The sequence below is a fragment of the Mobula birostris genome, chromosome 8 (genome assembly GCF_030028105.1).
Source record: "Mobula birostris isolate sMobBir1 chromosome 8, sMobBir1.hap1, whole genome shotgun sequence".
In the NCBI taxonomy this organism is placed as follows: Eukaryota; Metazoa; Chordata; class Chondrichthyes; order Myliobatiformes; family Myliobatidae; genus Mobula; species Mobula birostris.
In genome coordinates this window covers 62,767,287-62,785,363 of record NC_092377.1, presented here as the reverse complement: position 1 = coordinate 62,785,363, position 18,077 = coordinate 62,767,287, and the positions used below count along the sequence as shown (strand labels likewise).

The 18,077-nt window shown below is 39.9% G+C and overlaps 1 protein-coding gene across 10 annotated transcripts in view; it reads left to right on the top strand.

The window, feature by feature from the left end:
• The window catches only part of usp34 (ubiquitin specific peptidase 34), a 298,533-nt gene that overhangs the window by 36,596 nt on the left and 243,860 nt on the right, over positions 1-18,077 (top strand). For all 10 annotated transcript variants that reach the window (XM_072265297.1, XM_072265294.1, XM_072265289.1 and 7 more), the window contains exons 2-5: positions 2,748-2,835; positions 7,133-7,556; positions 9,567-9,617; positions 11,293-11,442. In XM_072265297.1, the coding sequence (XP_072121398.1) occupies positions 2,748-2,835; positions 7,133-7,556; positions 9,567-9,617; positions 11,293-11,442 (713 nt within the window). The remainder of the gene's footprint in view (positions 1-2,747; positions 2,836-7,132; positions 7,557-9,566; positions 9,618-11,292; positions 11,443-18,077) is intronic.

The following is an 18,077-nucleotide window of genomic DNA, read 5'->3' as shown; positions in this document are numbered from 1 at the left end:
GGTGAACGCAGCAGACAAGGCAGCATCTCTAGGAAGAGGTACAGTCGACGTTTCAGGCCGAGACCCTTCGTCAGGACTAACTGAAGGAAGAGCAAGTAAAAGATTTGAAAGGGGGAGGGGGAGATCCAAAATGATTGGAGAAGACAGGAGGGGGAGGGATGGAGCCAAGAGCTGGACAGGTGATTGGCAAAAGGGATACGAGAGGATCATGGGACTGGAGGCCCAGGGAGAAGGAAAAGGGGAAGGGGGGAAAAACCCAGAGGATGGGCAAGGGGTATAGTCAGAGGGACGGAGGGAGAAAAAGGAGAGAGAGAGAGAAAGAATGTGTGTATATAAATAAATAACGGATGGGGTACGAGAGGGAGGTGGGGCATTAGCAGAAGTTAGAGAAGTCAATGTTCATGCCATCAGGTTGGAGACTACCCAGACGGAATATAAGGTGTTGTTCCTCCAACCTGAGTGTGGCTTCATCTTAACGGTAGAGGAGGCCGTGGATAGACATATCAGAATGGGAATGGGATGTGGAATTAAAATGTGTGGCCACTAGGAGAGCCTGCTTTTCTGGCGGACAGAGCGTAGGTGTTCAGCAAAACAATCTCCCAGTCTGCATTGGGTCTTGCCAATATATAGAAGGCCACATTGGGAGCACCGGACGCAGTATATCACCCCAGCCGACTCACAGGTGAAGTGTCTCCTCACCTGGAAGGACTGTCTGGGGCCCTGAGTGGTGGTAAAGGAGGAAGTATAAGGGCATGTGTAGCACTTGTTCCGCTTACAAGGATAAGTGCCAGGAGGGAGATCAGTGGAGAGGGATGGGGACGACGACGAATGGACAAGGGAGTCACGTAGGGAGCGATCCCTGCGGAAAGCGGGGGGGGGGGGGAGAGGAAGATGTGCTTAGTGGTGGGATCCCATTGGAGGTGGCGGAAGTTACGGAGAATAATATGTTGGATCCGGAGACTAGTGGGGTGGTAGGTGAGGACCAGGGGAACCCTATTCCTAGTGGGGTGGTGGGAGGATGGAGTGAGAGCAGATGTGTGTGAAATGGGGGAGATGCGTTTGAGAGCAGAGTTGATGGTGGAGGAAGGGAAGCCCTTTCTTTAAAAAAGGAGGACATCTCCCTCGTCCTGGAATGAAAAGACTCATCCTGAGAGCAGATGCGGCGGAGAGGGAGGAATTGCGAGAAGGGGATGGCATTTTTGCAAGAGACCGGGTGAGAAGAGGAATAGTCCAGATAGCTGTGAGTGTCAGTAGGCTTATAGTAGACATCAGTAGATAAGCTGTCTCCAGAGATAGAGACAGAAAGATGTAGAAAGGGGAGGGAGGTGTCGGAAATGGACCAGGTAAACTTGAGGGCAGGGTGAAAGTTGGAGGCAAAGTTAATGAAGTCAACGAGCTCAGCATGCGTGCAGGAAGCAGTGCCAATGCAGTCGTTGATGTAGCGAAGGAAAAGTGGGGGACAGATACCAGAATAGGTTTGGAACATAGATTGTTCCACAAAGCCAACAAAAAGGCGGGCATAGCTAGGACCCATACGGGTGCCCATCGCTACACCTTTAGTTTGGAGGAAATGGGAGGAGCCAAAGGAGAAATTATTAAGAGTAAGGACTAAAACCTTGTAAGTTCCTGTAGTTTTATCCGTGTAACTATATTTCTCAAACATACTACCATTCCAGTAACTTATCAGTACTCTTTTAAAAGCATTGATTTGTGATTTGAATCAGGCAGAATTTGCTTGTTTGTTTATTTATGTAGAGATACAGCGCAAAGCTCGCCCTTCCAGCTGAACGAACTGCGCTGCCGAGTAACCCTCCTATTTAACCCGAGCCAAACCATAGGGTAGTTTTACAATGGCCAATTAACTTACTGACTGGTATGTCTTTTGGACTGTGGGAGAAAACTGAAGCACCCAGATGAAACCTACATATACGTGGGAGAAACATACAACTTTCTTATCGAGGACAGCAGAGTTGAACCCCCAAACTGTAATGGCACCACAATAACTGTGACTCTACCTTGGCACCCCCAAACTTTCCAATGGGAGCCTTTTAATTTGTTATAAACATTTAGCAGAATATGGTGGTTGTACTTTATTTGAAAAGTCCAGGAATCTATTTGCTGTGTTAGCTGCTTTGTTAATCTGTCCTTCAAAGATTTAACTATTAGCATCTCCCTCTTTTCTGGAAACAAAATCAATCTGTAATTATCATATCAATATTTAACAACTGTATTTATCAACTGTATTGAAGCCTGGGGTGTTTCTATCTTTTCGCAGTATTTATTTATTTATTCATTAATTTAGGAGTATCAGTTTTGCAAATAGCTGAAATATGTTTTTCTATATCAATGAACTTATCAATTACATTGCTTTCATTGACTTTTTCCCCCAGGGTAGGGGAGTCTTAAGAGCATAGGTTTGAGGTGAAAGGGGAATGATTTTAAATGCACCTCAAAGCCAAGTTTTTCATAAAGAATGTGTTGGGTATGTGGAATCAGCTGCCAAAGGAGGAGGTGGAGGCAGGTACAATTACAATGTTTAAAAAAAAAAAAAAAAATAATTTGAGAAGGACAGGAAAGATCAATGGACGCCTTGGTTGACATGGACATAATGGACTGACGGGCCTGTTCTGTGCTGTAGACTCTTTGAGTTTAAGTGACTCATTAAGTATAAGCATGAGGCATAATCTAGCTAGATGGAATTGCCTGTTTTGTGCTTTGTGAAACTAATTTTATTATCCTTCCAACAGTATCTGAAACAGAAAGTAATGAAGGACTACAGCTTAAAAAGGAACATGCTCTCAAAATATTTAATTACATTAATTCTTGGGCACAAAGGTATGTGTATATTTTAGTTATGATGCCTGCATGAGCTGACATTATACTACTTTATAATCATGTTTGAGATGATACAATTGCAATAATAATTCACTTCTGTAAATTAAAGTCATGAGAAAAATTGATACATTTTGACATTTTTATTTCCTCTCCTAAATTGCATTATTGATATTGTACCTTGGATTTTGCTTGGAAGTGTTTGAATATAATGGTTGAACAAAACTAGTTTAAAAAGACTTGTACAACTTTCATTCTGTACACTAACTAATAAATCACTGTGTAATTCAACACCACCATAGGGATTGCTTCTTTGAATATTTGAACAACTTGTGTGACAATAAAGAGGGGCTTAGATTTTATGTTGTTAGTTTTAGGACTAATTATTTTGAAGTGAATCCCATCTGTGGGTTGTCCAAAGTTTTTGAGGTATACAGTTACAAGAAAAAGTTTATGAACCCTTTGCAATTACCAGGTTTTCTGCATTTTATTTTCAGCCCTTAACTCTGAGTGGAGTCATTGGCACACTGTCATGACAGCATTTTTTTTTTAGCAGGCTTTCTTATTTTTATGAGGCTGAGTTGCTAGCTCGACGCTCAACCCAGCACGGATGGAAAGCGTGCAAGGGAGCCGGCTGGATTCGAACTTGGGAGCCTTCGCTCTGAAGTCTGGTGCTGATGCCACTACGCCATCAGCCAGCCTTTCTTCATTAATTACTCATAAAATGTGGTCTGATCTTCATCTGTTACAATATTAGATAAACACAATCTGCCTAAACTAATAGGACGCAAATAATCATACTTCTTGTCAATACTGAGTACACCATTTGAACAACCACAGTCTCGGTTCAAAAAAAGTATGTGAGCCTCTGGGGTAATGCCTTCTACAAAAGCTGTTTGGAGTTAGGTGTTCCAATCAATGAGATGAGATTGGAGGTGTGGGTTGTAGAGATGCTCTGCCCTTTAAAAACGGCACACAAAGCTCAGCATTTAATACCATCATTCCCACAATCCTGATTGAGAAGTTATAGAACCTGGGCCCCTTTACCTTCCTCTGCAATTGGATCCTTGATTTCCTAATGGGAAGATCACAATCTGTAAGGATTGGTGATAGCATCTCCTCACTGATGATCAACACTGGTGCACCTCAGGGGTGTGTGCTTAGCCCACTGCTCTACTCTCTCTATACCCATTGCTGTGTGGCTAGACATAGCTCAAATACCATCTATAAATTTGCTGATGATACAACCATTTTTGATAGAATCTCAGATGGTAAGGAGAGGGCATACAGGAGCAAGATATGCCAACTAGTGGAGTGTGTCGCAGCAGCAATCTTGCACTCAACGTCATAAGATGAAAGAGCTGATTGTGGACTTCAGGAAGGGTAAGACGAAGGAACGCATACCAATCCTCGTAGTGGGATCTGAAGTGGAGAGAGTGAGCAGCTTCAAGTTCCTGGGTGTCAAGATCTCTGAGGACCTAGCCTGGCCCCAACATATTGATGCAACAAATACGCTCAAAACCTTCTATAGATGTACCTTGGAGAGCATTCTGACAGGCTGCATCACTGTCTGGTATCAGGGGCGGGGCGGGGGGGGCGGTGGGGTGGTGCCGCCTACTGCACTGGACCGGAAGAAGTTGTAGAGGCTCCATCTTGGGTACTAGCCTACAAAATACCCAGGCCATCTTCAAGGAGTGGTGTCTCAGAAAGGCAGCGTCTGTTGTTAAGGACCTCCAGCAACCAGGGCATGCCCTTTTCTCACTGTTACTGTCAAGTAGGAGGTACAGAAGCCTGAAGGCGCACATTCCAGCTTCATCCCCTCTGCCATCTGATTCCTAAATGGACATTTAATCCTTGAACACTACTTCACTTTTTAAATATATATTATTTCTGTTTTTCGTATGATTTTTAATCTATTCAATATATGTATACTGTAATTTTATGTAATTATTTAATTGCCATTATTTATTTTTCTTCTATATTATGTATTGCCTTGAACTGCTGCTGCTAAGTTAACAAATTTTTTTTTGACATGCTGATAATAATAAACCTGATTCTGATTCAAAGTCAGGTTATTAACAGAGCCTGCTCTTCTCAAGAAAGATCTGTTACTTTGCACTGAGCCTGGATCAAAACAACTTTCTAATCACCTTAGAGGAAGAATTGTAGAGGTGCATGAAGCTGGAAAAGGCTACACAAGCATTTCAAAAGAAATGAGTGTTCATTAGTACACAATAGGAGAAATAGTCTACAAGTGGAAGAAATTCAGTACTGGTGCTACTCTCCCTAGGAGGGGGTGTCCTGCAAAGATCACACCAAGAGCACAACATGTAATACTGAAGGAGGTGAAAAAGAACCCAAGGATAACAGCAGAAATCTTCAGAACTTGCTAACTATAAGAAAAACACTGAACAAGAATGGTGTTCATGGAAGAACACCACTGAGGGAACCAGTACTCCCAAAAAAAATTGTTGCACCTCTCAGGTTTGCGAAGGACCTCCTGGATGTTCCACACACTTCCAGGACAATTTATTATGGACAGATGAGACTAAAGTTGAATTTTCTGACAGAAATGTACACTGCAAAGTTTGGAGGAAAAAGGGCACTACACAGCAAAACGAAAACCTTATCCCACCTGTGAAGCATGGTAGAAGGAACATCATGGTTTGGGTCTGCTTTGCTGCCTCAGGGCCTGGACAGCTTGCAATCATTGAAGGAACAATGAAATTGTATCAAGACATTTTACAGGAGAATGTCAGGGTAATGGTCCGTCACCTGAAGTTTAATACAAGTTGGATGATGCAGCAACTGAAACACAAGAGTAAATCAACACAAGTAAATCAACAACAGAATGGTTTAAAAAGAAGAAAATTCATGTTTTGGAATGGCCAAGTCAGAGTCCAGATCTTAACCCAATTAAGATGTTGTTGTATGACCTGAAGAGAGCTTTTCATGCAAGGTGTCCCAGAAATACTAGACCATAAAACAGAGGAGCAAAATTAGGTCATTCAGTTCATTGAGAATGCTCCACCATCCTATCATGGCTGATCCTGGATCCCACTCAACCCTGCACACCTGCCTTCTTGCCATATCCTTTGGTGCCCTGACTGATCAGGAAATGATCAACTTGTGCCTTAAATATACGCATGGACTTGGCCTCCACCACTGTCTTTTGCAGAGCATTCCACAGATTTACTACTCGCTGGCTGAAAAAATTCCTCTTCACCTCTGTTTTAAGGGTCGCCCCTCAATTTTGAGGCTGTGCCCTATAGTTCTGGATACCACACCATAGGAAGCATCGTCTGCCCTATCTAGTCCTTTCAATATTCAGTAGGTTTCAATGAGAACCCCCGCATTCTTCTAAATTCCAGTGGGCACAGGCCCAAAGCTGCAAAATGCTCCCTTTATTCCTGGAATCATCCTGGTAAACCTCTTCTGGAGGTTCATATTGATGAACTGAAGCAGTTTTGTATGGAGGAGTGGTCTGAAATTCTTCCTCACTGATGTGCAAGTCTGATCAACAGCTGCAGGAAATGTTCGGTGGCAGCTATTGATGCTAAAGTAGGTTCTACAAGTTATTAAATACAGGGGTTCACATACTACTTCCAATCTGGACTGTGAATGATTAAACAATGTGTTCAATAAAGACATGAAATGTACAGTTGTGTGTTATTACTTCAGGCAGATTGTGTTTCTCTATTATTTTAATTTAGATCAAGATGAGACCACATTTTATGAGTAATCATTGCAGAAAACTTGGTAATTGTAAAGGGTTCACAAACTTTTTATTGCACTGTACATGTTTCTTTTGAGATGTACAACACTGCAATGGGCACTTTCGCCCACCATGTCCTTGATAACTATTTTGTCCATTTGTCCTAATTGGGACTGGTCTTGCCTATTTAATTGTCAAAAAGTTTAGCTTCTGTGAATAAAACACAAAGAATATTTGACCCTCACTTGATGGCAGTTCGTCCTTATGATAGCTGCATAAATGTCATTGTCACATGATGTAATAATCTTCCATCTTCTGGTACAGCTCAGGGATTCTTCTGGCATGACAGCAAAACGGAATATATATCATAGTTCAGGGTTTTGCAAAATTATCTGCAACATATTTTAGAGTTTCCAGAGACATTTGGAAGCTACATTTCAGACCAATAATTATATTCATGATGTCATAAGATTTTGTTCCTTGTGCATAATAGAGTTTTAAAAAATGAGTTTTGTTCGCTTTCACTAAAGTTTTGCTATTTTTGTGTTTAAAGTAAAACTGTCAATGTTTCTCTTTAAAATATAGGCAATGCCTTTGTTGCTTCAAGGAGTACAAGCACCTGGAAATCTTCAACCAGGTTGTTTATGCCCTTATCAATATGGTGACTGCTCAAATCCAGGCTCTTCAAGACCAGTTGTGTAAAATTTGCACTAGTAATGATTCATCATGGCAGGACCTGAATCAGCAAATCCATGAACAGACTAATCAGGAAGGAGAGTGTAATAAAAATGAAGACGATATTGGTCAAAAATTGAATGATTTTGTGGAGAAAAATACAAATAATAGAACATGTGGGCGAACTGATGAGGTTTCTACACGGAGCACTGATCCATTTAGCGCATGGAATACAGAGGAAAAAGAAAAGTTGTTGTTATGTGTGGCAAAGATATTTCAGATTCAGTTTCCTTTATATACTGCCTACAAACATAACACTCATGCTACTATAGAGGTATAATGTATTTTTTCAGCTGTATCATTGATATATGTAATTTGCTAACTGAGTTTTTAAACAATTATCTATTGTTTTGGAAAAGGATGCATGTTTGTGCATTATGTATATTTCAAGGTTTTAACTTAACCAAAATTGATTAGGTATAAAACTTGAAATGTAAGGGGAGAAAAGAAAAATGTGATAAATTGCTTCAGGCAATTTAGAAAATAGCTGTAGCCTTTTTATAGTGTTCCTGTGTTTACTCTTAAGGTTGGGATGGATGCAATAGATTTTTGAAGTTTTAATGAAACAGACTGTTATAGCTCTGATTAGCATAAATAGAATGACATTTGTTGGTGTGTGAATAGAAAAGAATCAATAATGCAACCCCTTATTTGGCAACCTGGTGTTTGTCCTCCAGATGACATTTCTGTAACAAATGGACTATGGAGTGTTGTAGCAGAGAACAGCATTAGAAAATTTACTTTCCTGAATTCCATATTAATTTCTGTGCTTCAAATAGATAAATACTTCTAAAGGTTACTGGCTCCATATGATCTTTGCATAAGGAAACTATCAAATGTCAAGATTTGACAGGCAACAAGTGAATTTTGTATTCTTTGAAAAGCGGCAAGCATCCATTCAAAAAATGTAGATATGCTAATGTTTGTAATTTAATTTGCAACTGTATCTTGATCAATACCTTAATATAATTCAGGCTTTGAATGAAATAACTAAGGCATATGCAGTTATGTGACAGGAAATATTTTTGATGTATTTTATGACATCAGATGAAGAATGCACATTTGTTTATATGCCTACAAATAGAGTATACTACATATATTAAGATTTATAAGCATAGAAATTATAGGTTTTTATAAAATATTACAGTTATCCCAGCTACGAGAAACAATTAAGGAAAACTATAACTAATCACTTTATAACAAATGAATTTCTTTTGAAGTTTAGATACTGTTACATGGCTGGTATTTGCATAACAAAGTTGCACAAACAGCAATGAATTAAAAACAAAATGCTTGACATTCATTGTTGTAGAAACAGAAATTTGTCGTTAGTCTATGCCACATCCATGTTCTCTGCTTGTGGATTCAGATCATTTGTACTCTTATTTAAGTTTATGATCTATTATTCCTCAATCACCTTAATTCTTTTTACTGCTGAAATCTATATCCATATCTTCTTGGCTCTAAGATTGACTATTTCTGCTGGCTAGTTTGAACACATCTTGGACTCTCCACAAATTTCTGCTTCTTGGAAACTACACTCATATACTTGTTTTTAATGTGTTGGCATTTTCCAGAGTAGAAGTGCCTGAATTTTGATAATTGTTTTCAAATCTTTAAGGACTTCCCATTTCTCTATCCTTTTCTAGCCCAATAGCACTTTTCAATCTGTGTGCTGCTTAAAATTTGCCCTTTTGTGCTTTTCACGTATTCATTGCTTCACCATTGGTGGCTTATGTGTTCATTGTGGAGTTAACTCTGGAAGTCTTCTCTTCTTTCAAGGTGCTGTTTAAACCTACCTGGCTGTCCTAATATCCCATTTTGTGACCCTCTGAATACTCTCCTGTGAAATGCCTTGGGGCATTTTGCTATGTTAAAGATACCATATGGGTGTAAATGATGTTGCTGATGGATGAACATTTGCTTGATTTTGGGAAACAGTTGTATTTATGAAAAATTGATTGGGCTTTTGATCCCCATTTACTTGGCAGGCAGGCCTTTGTTTTAACATTTTGATGTCTCAGTGTAGATTATATGTTCAGTTGCCTTATTTGGGCTTGCACATTTGGTAACCTGACACAAGATTTCAGTGTTCAGTTGCTAATGTTGATGATGGAATTAAAGCGTTAATAGTTTTGAAATTTTTCTGAGAAACAAAATGGTTTTTAACTTGAAAATAATGGGTTAAATCAGCTTTGTAGTTTGTGTCTGCTGTTACCTAAGATGATAATATAATGATACTTCAAAGTTGTTTAAAATCTATACTAACCTTTCTTTAAATTAGGATATTTCAGCTCACGAAAGCAACTTATTAGGGGCGTTTTGTGATATGAATGTAAGTAACAACTTTCATCTAACTTGTGCTATTTTGATTTGTTCTTTAAATACCAATCTTTGGTAACATAGTGAAAAATTAATTTGGGATATACAACCAGTAATATATAAAAATATGTTAGACTTTCTGGACAATGTTTTTCCTGTAAAGAAAATGACCCAATTTCTGATTCTTTAATTATTTGAAGTGTTTCTTTTAAGGGCAAAACTTACTAGGAAATTAAACCTAAATAGCAGTAGAGTATGTTAAATGTTCTTTCCATCCCAACTTGCATTTTATTTACTTTTGACTTACTACAGGAATCTGTACAGGTCTTTTTCTCTGCCTGAATCTCCTTGGAATATATGGGACTTGCATTGTTTCAGTCTTAATTGAGCCCCTCTCTTACAGTCATCAGTATTCCAGAAAAAGTGGGTTCAGTGTCCTTTTCTGTGCTAAGCTGAGTTTTTCAATTGCTGCCAAGTTTAGCTTCCATGTTCACATGGTACTCTTGAGTCTTCAGTTTCCTAGCTTCTCCACCTCCAATTTGTGGTATGGCAGCAGATACAATATGACTGACAGTCACAACTATTTCTGCACTTTTGTTCATTTTACTGTCTTAATATTATTACACACTTCATACCTATTGCATATGAGTTTCACCTGGCTGCAGGGTGAACTTGTAGATTTCAAGTTGACATTGTATGTTCTTTATTTTCAACTAGCTATTAACAGCTGAAGTTTGAGATGCAGTTATTGGTCACAAACTTCCTTGTTAAGTGAAATTCATAGTTGCAAAGTACAAGTGATTTTAATTAAATTTGGAGTCAGTAGTTCTTTGTTGGAATTGAAGTTGATTGTGAGGCCCATGATAGACTAAATTAAAATAATAGTTTATATTTTCAAAGCACTAAATACCTTTTTTCATTTCCCAAGTAATTGCAATATTTTAAAAGACGCAAGACTCTATTGGCAGTGCATTTGCACTATCTTATACAAAGCAATTAAGAAATTGTTTTTCAGAAAAACCATTCCCAATGTATACTAGATTTAAAAAAAATATGAACTGTCATCAGAACACTTTAAACTTTCAACTTTCTGATTCTGATGCATAATATAATTATATTCCAGTGTATTATCATATTTGTAAATTTTCAACTGCTGCATCATCATGTTGAATTATTGTTGAATTTCATTTTTCATTCATAATACCTCCTAAAATAGACATTCCAGTATAATCCTTAGGAAATAAAGAGGTTGAAGTTTTGATGTGAACTTTTTTTAAAAATCAGGCTTGAAGTTTAGGTGCTTTTAATTACCCACAAAATAAATTCAGCAATGGAATGCATTGCTTTTTGAATTTGCTATTGGGGGAAAAAGCTGTAAGAAGATTTAATTTGGCAATATTGATATAGATAGTTTGGATTATATCTGGGTAATCTACATACTGTAAATTCCATGTACCCAGTGTAAATCACGGAAAAATCTTATCACTGTTAAATATTGAAGTAGTGATTCTGTCTTTTATAAAATTCTAATTTTCTGAGCTTTATGTAAAGTCAGCAAAACTGGATTCGAGGTGAGGTATAGAGAGAACTAATAATTTTAATCTGAAAACCTTTGTAATTTGCTGATTTTCATCATATTGTTTCTTGTATCCAAAATCTCTAATTGCCCTTATTTGTTATATATTTAGGATGTGGAAGTACCTTTGCACTTGCTTCGCTATGTCTGCCTCTTTTGTGGGAAAAATGGCCTTACGCTTATGAAAGATTGTTTTGAATATGGAACACCTGAAACTCTTCCTTTTCCAATAGCACATGCATTTATTACCGTAGTATCCAATGTAAGTTGTACATTTTTACTTTGAATTCTATTAATCATTCAACAAGCCAGTTGACTTAAGTCTCTTAAAATTTTGCTCTTCCTTACAGATTAATGTACAGGTAGATATGCTCATAAACATTTTGTTAGGTTACGGTTAAGAATATAAGGTAAAGCTATTTTGGTTCTTCTGCAAGAAGTTTCATAATTATGTAAAGAATGTACAGTGTTGGTTAAGCCAAATGGTGTTGGGGATGTGGAGCAAGTAGGTTTCTGTACTTCAAAATTGTGTACCTCAGTTTTAAATCCAAAATATTTACACATTTTTGTAATTCATGATCATTGTTTAATTCTTTGGCTAGTTGTATTATCAAAAGGTGTATGTTAATTTGTGTATTTTATAGAATAATGTAATGTGTAGTTTGGTTCTATGGTCATTCAAGAAATAATGTAAAAATACTTGAGTTATTTAAAAATAACTGCATTACTTCCTGCATTCTAGAAAATGAAATGTGTATTAAGACTATAAGATCCAGGAGCAGAATTAAGCCATTCGGCTCTTCGAGTCTGCTCTGCCATTCCATCATAGCTGATTTATTATTCCTCTCACCCCTATTCTACTGCCTTCTGCCCGTAAACTTTGACGCTCTGATTAATCAGCAACCTGTCAATCTCTGCCTTAGATATACGCAGTGACTTGGCCTGCTTAGGTGTCTGTGGCAAAAAATTCCACAAATTCGCCACCCTCTGACAAAATAAATTTTTCCTTATCTGTGTTCTAAATGGATAGAAACATAGAAATGTAGAAAACCTACAGCACAATACAGGCCCTTTGGCCCACAAAGTTGTGCCAAACATGTCCCTACCTTAGAAGTTACTATGGTTACCCATAACCCTCTTATCTTTCGAAGCTCCATGTACTTACCCAAAAGTCTCTTAAAAGACCCTATCGTATCCGCCTCCACCACTGTTGCTGGCAGCCCATTCCACACACTCACCACTCTCTGTGTTTTTAAAAAAAAAACTTACCCCTGACATTTCCTCTGTACCTACTCTCCAGCACCTTAAACCTGTGCCCTCTTGTGGCAGCCATTTCAGCCCTGGGGAAAAGCCTTTGACTATCCACACAATCAATGCCTCTCATCATCTTATACACCTCTATCAGGTCACCTCTCATCCTCCGTCACTCCAAGGAGAAAAGGCCGAGTTCACTCAACCTATGGCAGGTTCCCCAATCCAGGCAACGTGCTTATAAATCTCTGCACCCTTCTATGGTTTCCACATCCTTCCTATAGTGAGGTGACTAGAACTGAGCGCAGTACTCCAAGTGGGGTCTGACCAGGGTCCTATATAGCTGCAACATTACCTCTCGGCTCCTAAATTCAATTCCATGGTTGATGAAGACCAATACACTATATGCCTTCTTAACCACAGAGTCAACCTATGCAGCTGCTTTGAGTGTCCTATGGACTCGGACCCCAAGATCCCTCTGATCCTCCACACTGCCAAGATTCTTACCATTAATACTATATTCTGCCATCATATTTGACCTACCAAAGTGAACCACTTTACACTTATCTGGGTTGAACTCCATCTGCCACTTCTCAGCCCGGATTTGCATCCTATCAATGTCCCGCTGGAACTTCTGACAGCCCTCCACACTTTCCATAACACCCCCAACCTTTGTGTCATCAGCAAACTTACTAACCCATCCCTCCACTTCTTCATCCAGGTCATTTGTAAAAATCATGAAGAGTAAGGATCCCAGAAGAGATCCTGAGGCACACCACTGGTCACCGACCTCCATGCAGAATATGACCCGTCTGCAACCACTCTTTGCCTTCTGTGGGCAAGCCATTTCTGGATCCACAAAGCAAAGTCCCCTTAAATCCCATGCCTCCTTACTTTCTCAATAAGCCTTGCATGGGGTACCTTATCAAATGCCTTGCTGAAATTCATATACACTATATCTACTGCTCTTCCTTCATCAATGTGTTTAGTCACATCCTCAAAAAATTCAGTCAGGCTTGTAAGGCATGACTGCTCTTGACAAAGCCATGTTGACTATTCCTAATCATATCATACCTCTCCAAATGTTCATAAGTCCTGCCGCTCAGGATCTTCTCCATTAGCTTAGCAACCACTGAAGTAAGACTCACTTTTCTATAATTTCCTGGGCTATCTCTACTCCCTTTCTTGAATAAGGGAACAACATCTGCAACCCTCCAATCCTCCAGAACCTCTCCCGTCCCCATTGATGATGCAAAGATCATCGCCAGAGGCTCAGCAATCTCCCCCCTCACCTCTCACAGTAGATTGGGGTACATCTCATCCGGTCCCGGCAACTTATCCAACTTGATGCTTTCCAAAAGCTCCAGCACATCCTCTTTCTTAATATCTACATGCTCAAGCTTTTCAGTCCACTGCAAGTCATCACTACAATCACCAAGATCCCTTTCTGTAGTGAATACTGAAGTAAAGTATTCGTTAAGTACCTCTGCTATTTCTTCCTGTTCCATACACACTTTTCTACTGTCACACTTCATAGGTCCTATTCTTTTACGTCTTATGCTCTTGCTCTTCACATACTTGTAGAATGCCTTGGGGTTTTCCTTAATCCTGCCCGCCAAGGCCTTCTCATGGCCCGTTTTGGCTGTCCTAATTTCCTTAAGCTCCTTCCTGTTAGCCTTATAATCTTCTAGTTCTCTAAGATTACCTAGCTCTTTGAACCTTTCGTAAGCTTTTCTTCTTGACTAGATTTACTGTAGCCTTTGTACACCTCGGTTCCTGTACCCTTCCATAACTTCCCTGTCTCATTGGAATGTACCTATGCAGAACTCCACACAAATATCTTCTGAACATTTGCCACATTTCTTCTGTACCTTTCCCTGAGAACATCTGTTCCCAATTTAAGCTTCCAGGTTCCTGCCTCATAGGCTCATAATTCCCGTTACTCCAATTAAACGCTTTTCTAACTCATCTGTTCCTATTCCTCTCCAATGCTATTGTAAAGGAGATAGAATTATGATCACTATCTCCAAAATGCTCTCCCACTGAGAGATCTGACATTTGACCAGGTTCATTTCCCAATACCAAATCAAGTACAGTCTCTCCTCTTGTAGGCTTATTTACATATTGTGTCAAGAAACCTTCCTGAACACACCTAACAAACTCCACCCCATCTAAATCCCTTGCTCTAGGGAGATGCTAATCAATATTTGGGAAATTGAAATCTCCCACCATGACAACTCTTATTATTTCACCTTTCCAGGATCTGTTTCCCTATCTGCTCCTCGATATCCCTGTTACTATTGGGCGGCCTATAAAAAACACCCAGTAGAGTTATTGACCCCTTCCTGTTCCTAACCTCCACCCACAGAGACTTCTTAGACAATCTCTCCCTGACGCCTCCGTCCCTGTCCTTTCTGAAACATCTAAAACCCAGCACGTGAAGTAACCATTCCTGTCCCTGAGCCATCCACATCTCTGTAATGGCCACCACATCATAGCTCCAAGTACTGATCCACGCTCTAAACTCAACCGCTTTGTTCATAATACTCCTTGCGTTAAAATAGACACACCTCAAACCATTGATCTGAGTGCGTCCCTTCTCTATCACCTGCCTATCCTCCCTCACGCTGTCTCCAAGCTTTCTCTATTTGTGAGCCAACGGCCTTTTCCCCAGTCTCTTCAGTTGGGTTCCCTCCCCCCAACAATGCTAGTTTAAACTCTCCCCAGTAGCCTTAACACACCTCCCCACTAGGATAGTGGTCCCCTTGGGATTCAAGTGCAACCCATCCTTTTTGTGCAGGTCACAACTGCCCCAAAAGAGGTCCCAAAGATCCGGGAATCTGAATCCCTGCCCCCTGTTTCAATCCCTTATCCACACGTTTTATCCTCCACCTCATTCTATTCCTATACTCACTGTCAGGTGGCACAGGCAGTAATCCCGAGATTACTACCTTTGCGGTCCTGCTTCTCAACTTCCTTCCTAAGTCCCTGTAGTCTGTTTTCAGGACCTCTTCCCTTTTCCTACCTCTGTCATTGGTACCAATATGTACCACGATCTTTGGCTGTTCTCCCTCTCACTGCAGGATTTTGTGGACACGATCTGAAATATCCCAGACCCTGGCACCTGGGAGGCAAACTACCATCCAAGTTTCTTTCCTGCGTCCACAGAATCGCCTGTCTGACCCCATAACTATAGAGTCGCCTAACACCACTGCCTTCCTCTTTCTTTCCCTACCCTTCTGCGCCACAGGGCCAGACTCTGTTCCAGAGGCACGGCCACTGTTGCTTCCCCCAGGTAGGCTGTCTCTCTTTTCCCCCCCCCCCCCAACAGTACTCAAACAGGAGTACCTATTGTTAAGGGGGACAGCCACAGGGGTACTCTCTAGTACCTGACTCTTCCCCTTCCCTCTCCTGACTGTTACCCACTTGTCTGTCTCCCATGGCCCCGGTGTGACCACCTGCCTATAACTCCTTTCTATCACCTCCTCACTTCCTGACCAGACGGAGGTCATCGAGCTGCAATTCCAGTTCCCTAATGTGGTCCCTAAGGAGCTGCAGCTCCATACACCGGGTGCAGTTATGGCCGTCCGGGAGGCTGGGAGACTCCAGGATTTCCCACATCTGACACCGAGCACAGAACACCGGCCTCAAACACATACTTCTTTTCGGCAAATAGGACAGGTAAACCTACCTCGCCTTGTCCCGTTACCACCTAAGCTGGTTGAGCCAAAGCTGTATCACTCTGCTACCCTCACACTCCGCTGCCTGCTGGATATGGCGGTCTTTTTAAACTTTTCCGATCTACTGGCTAATGTCATGTGCCTGTGCAGTCTTGCCTCTCTTTATCCCGAGTAGTAAAATGCCTTCGCTCCGGAAATCCTTAGCCACTCCGCTGGCAGCCTTCTCGCTTTGAATCCTTCAATTCTGAGGCTGTGCTTTGACAGATATTAAACCCATGCATTTGTATGTTGCAAAGGGCTTTAAATGCCTGAATATAACTGTACTTAAATTATTTTTGATTTTATATGTAGTATTAATAATTAGAACCTTAAACCTTAACATGAAAGCATACCCTTGCTTAAATACACAATGCACCTGGTCCTAGACTCCCCCACCTCCAACTATATGAAACATCCTCTCCACATCCACTCTACCCAGACCTTTCAATATTTGATAGGTTTCAATGAGATCTTCCCCCCACCCCCCCATCATTGCCGTGTCCTTGGATGTTAGGTGCCCAACTATGATCTTCTTTCAGCCAGGACTCGGAGATGTCCAAAACATCATACCTGCCAATCTCTCTTGTGCTGTTTGCTGCCCGCCGAGAAAGAAAGTAGAAATTTTTTTTGATCTATAGAAGTCAGTTTATCTCCAATATCTTCGTGCATCTGATTTATCAATGGAACTTTGATATCAATCAGAGCTGCCCTGTCAATAACACACACCTGTTCTGTCTCCCTAACTCTATTATCTTCATTCATTACTTTTCCTCTTTTAATGTAGTTGTACCCTTTTAATGATCTTTTATCTGTGTGCATTTCACAACAGCACCTTGCTTCAGAAATTCCTTTGTCTATATTTAGAATAGAAATTGTCTTGTAAATTGTAACTGCATAGCTGCTCCTCTCTGTGCACTTAATCTGCAGTGGCAGCTTAAATCTTGAGGTTGAATTTGTGGAGCACAGAACTTCGTCAACAAAAGTTCAACCCCTGTTGTCAGAAATACTTTGACAGATATTAAACCCATGCATTTGTGTGTTGCAAAAGGCTTTAAATGCCTGAATATAACTGTGCTTAAATTATTTTTGATTTTTTATATATAGTAGTAATAATTAGAACCATAAACCTTAACATGAAAACACACCCTTGCTTAAATACACAATACACCTTAGTAAGCAATTAAATTAACTTGGAAAAATGTAAATTAGTTGAAATTTTCCTATCAAAGTGTTGGAGTGTTAGGAAAATAAAACGTAGAACCACAGAACAGTTAACTTGACACCATTTGGATGGAAAACTTTAGCATGTATCTCTCAGCAATTGAGCAGGGTCAACATTGATATATAATAGAAATTTCAAGTTTCACTTAATCTTTTGGAATTGTATGATATTACACTGCAGAATAGGTTATGTGGAAGTGACTTGATTCATAAAGAACAAATGAGGGTAACTATGAATAAAAATAAAATCAAAAGGAACAAGGATTAATATAATATCATGGATTGAAGTTTAGCTTAATGGTCAGGAAAGTGTGAGTTAAAACATTTTAGTTTACCAGGACTGTGATTAATTGCTTGCTCAAAGGATTGGCGATGAAGCTCCAGCAGTCATAATCTATATCAGTGACATGGGTGAGGGATATAAATTGCAGTTTGCTGATGATATAAGGTATAGTGGTGTGGGTTATGAAGAGGAATTGGAGAGCTTCAAAGGGATATAGACAAGGTGAGTAAATGGGTAAGAACCAGGTAACTGGAACATAATGTGGAAAAGTGGGAACTCACCAACTTTTATAGAAAGGATAGAAAGCGTGGCTCATTGAGTAGACAAATGATTTTATTACAGAGATGTGTGAAATGCTGCACTTTTTCTGAAATCGATATGTTATAGATATATAAAGCAGATTAAAGCATACTTAAGTGCGTA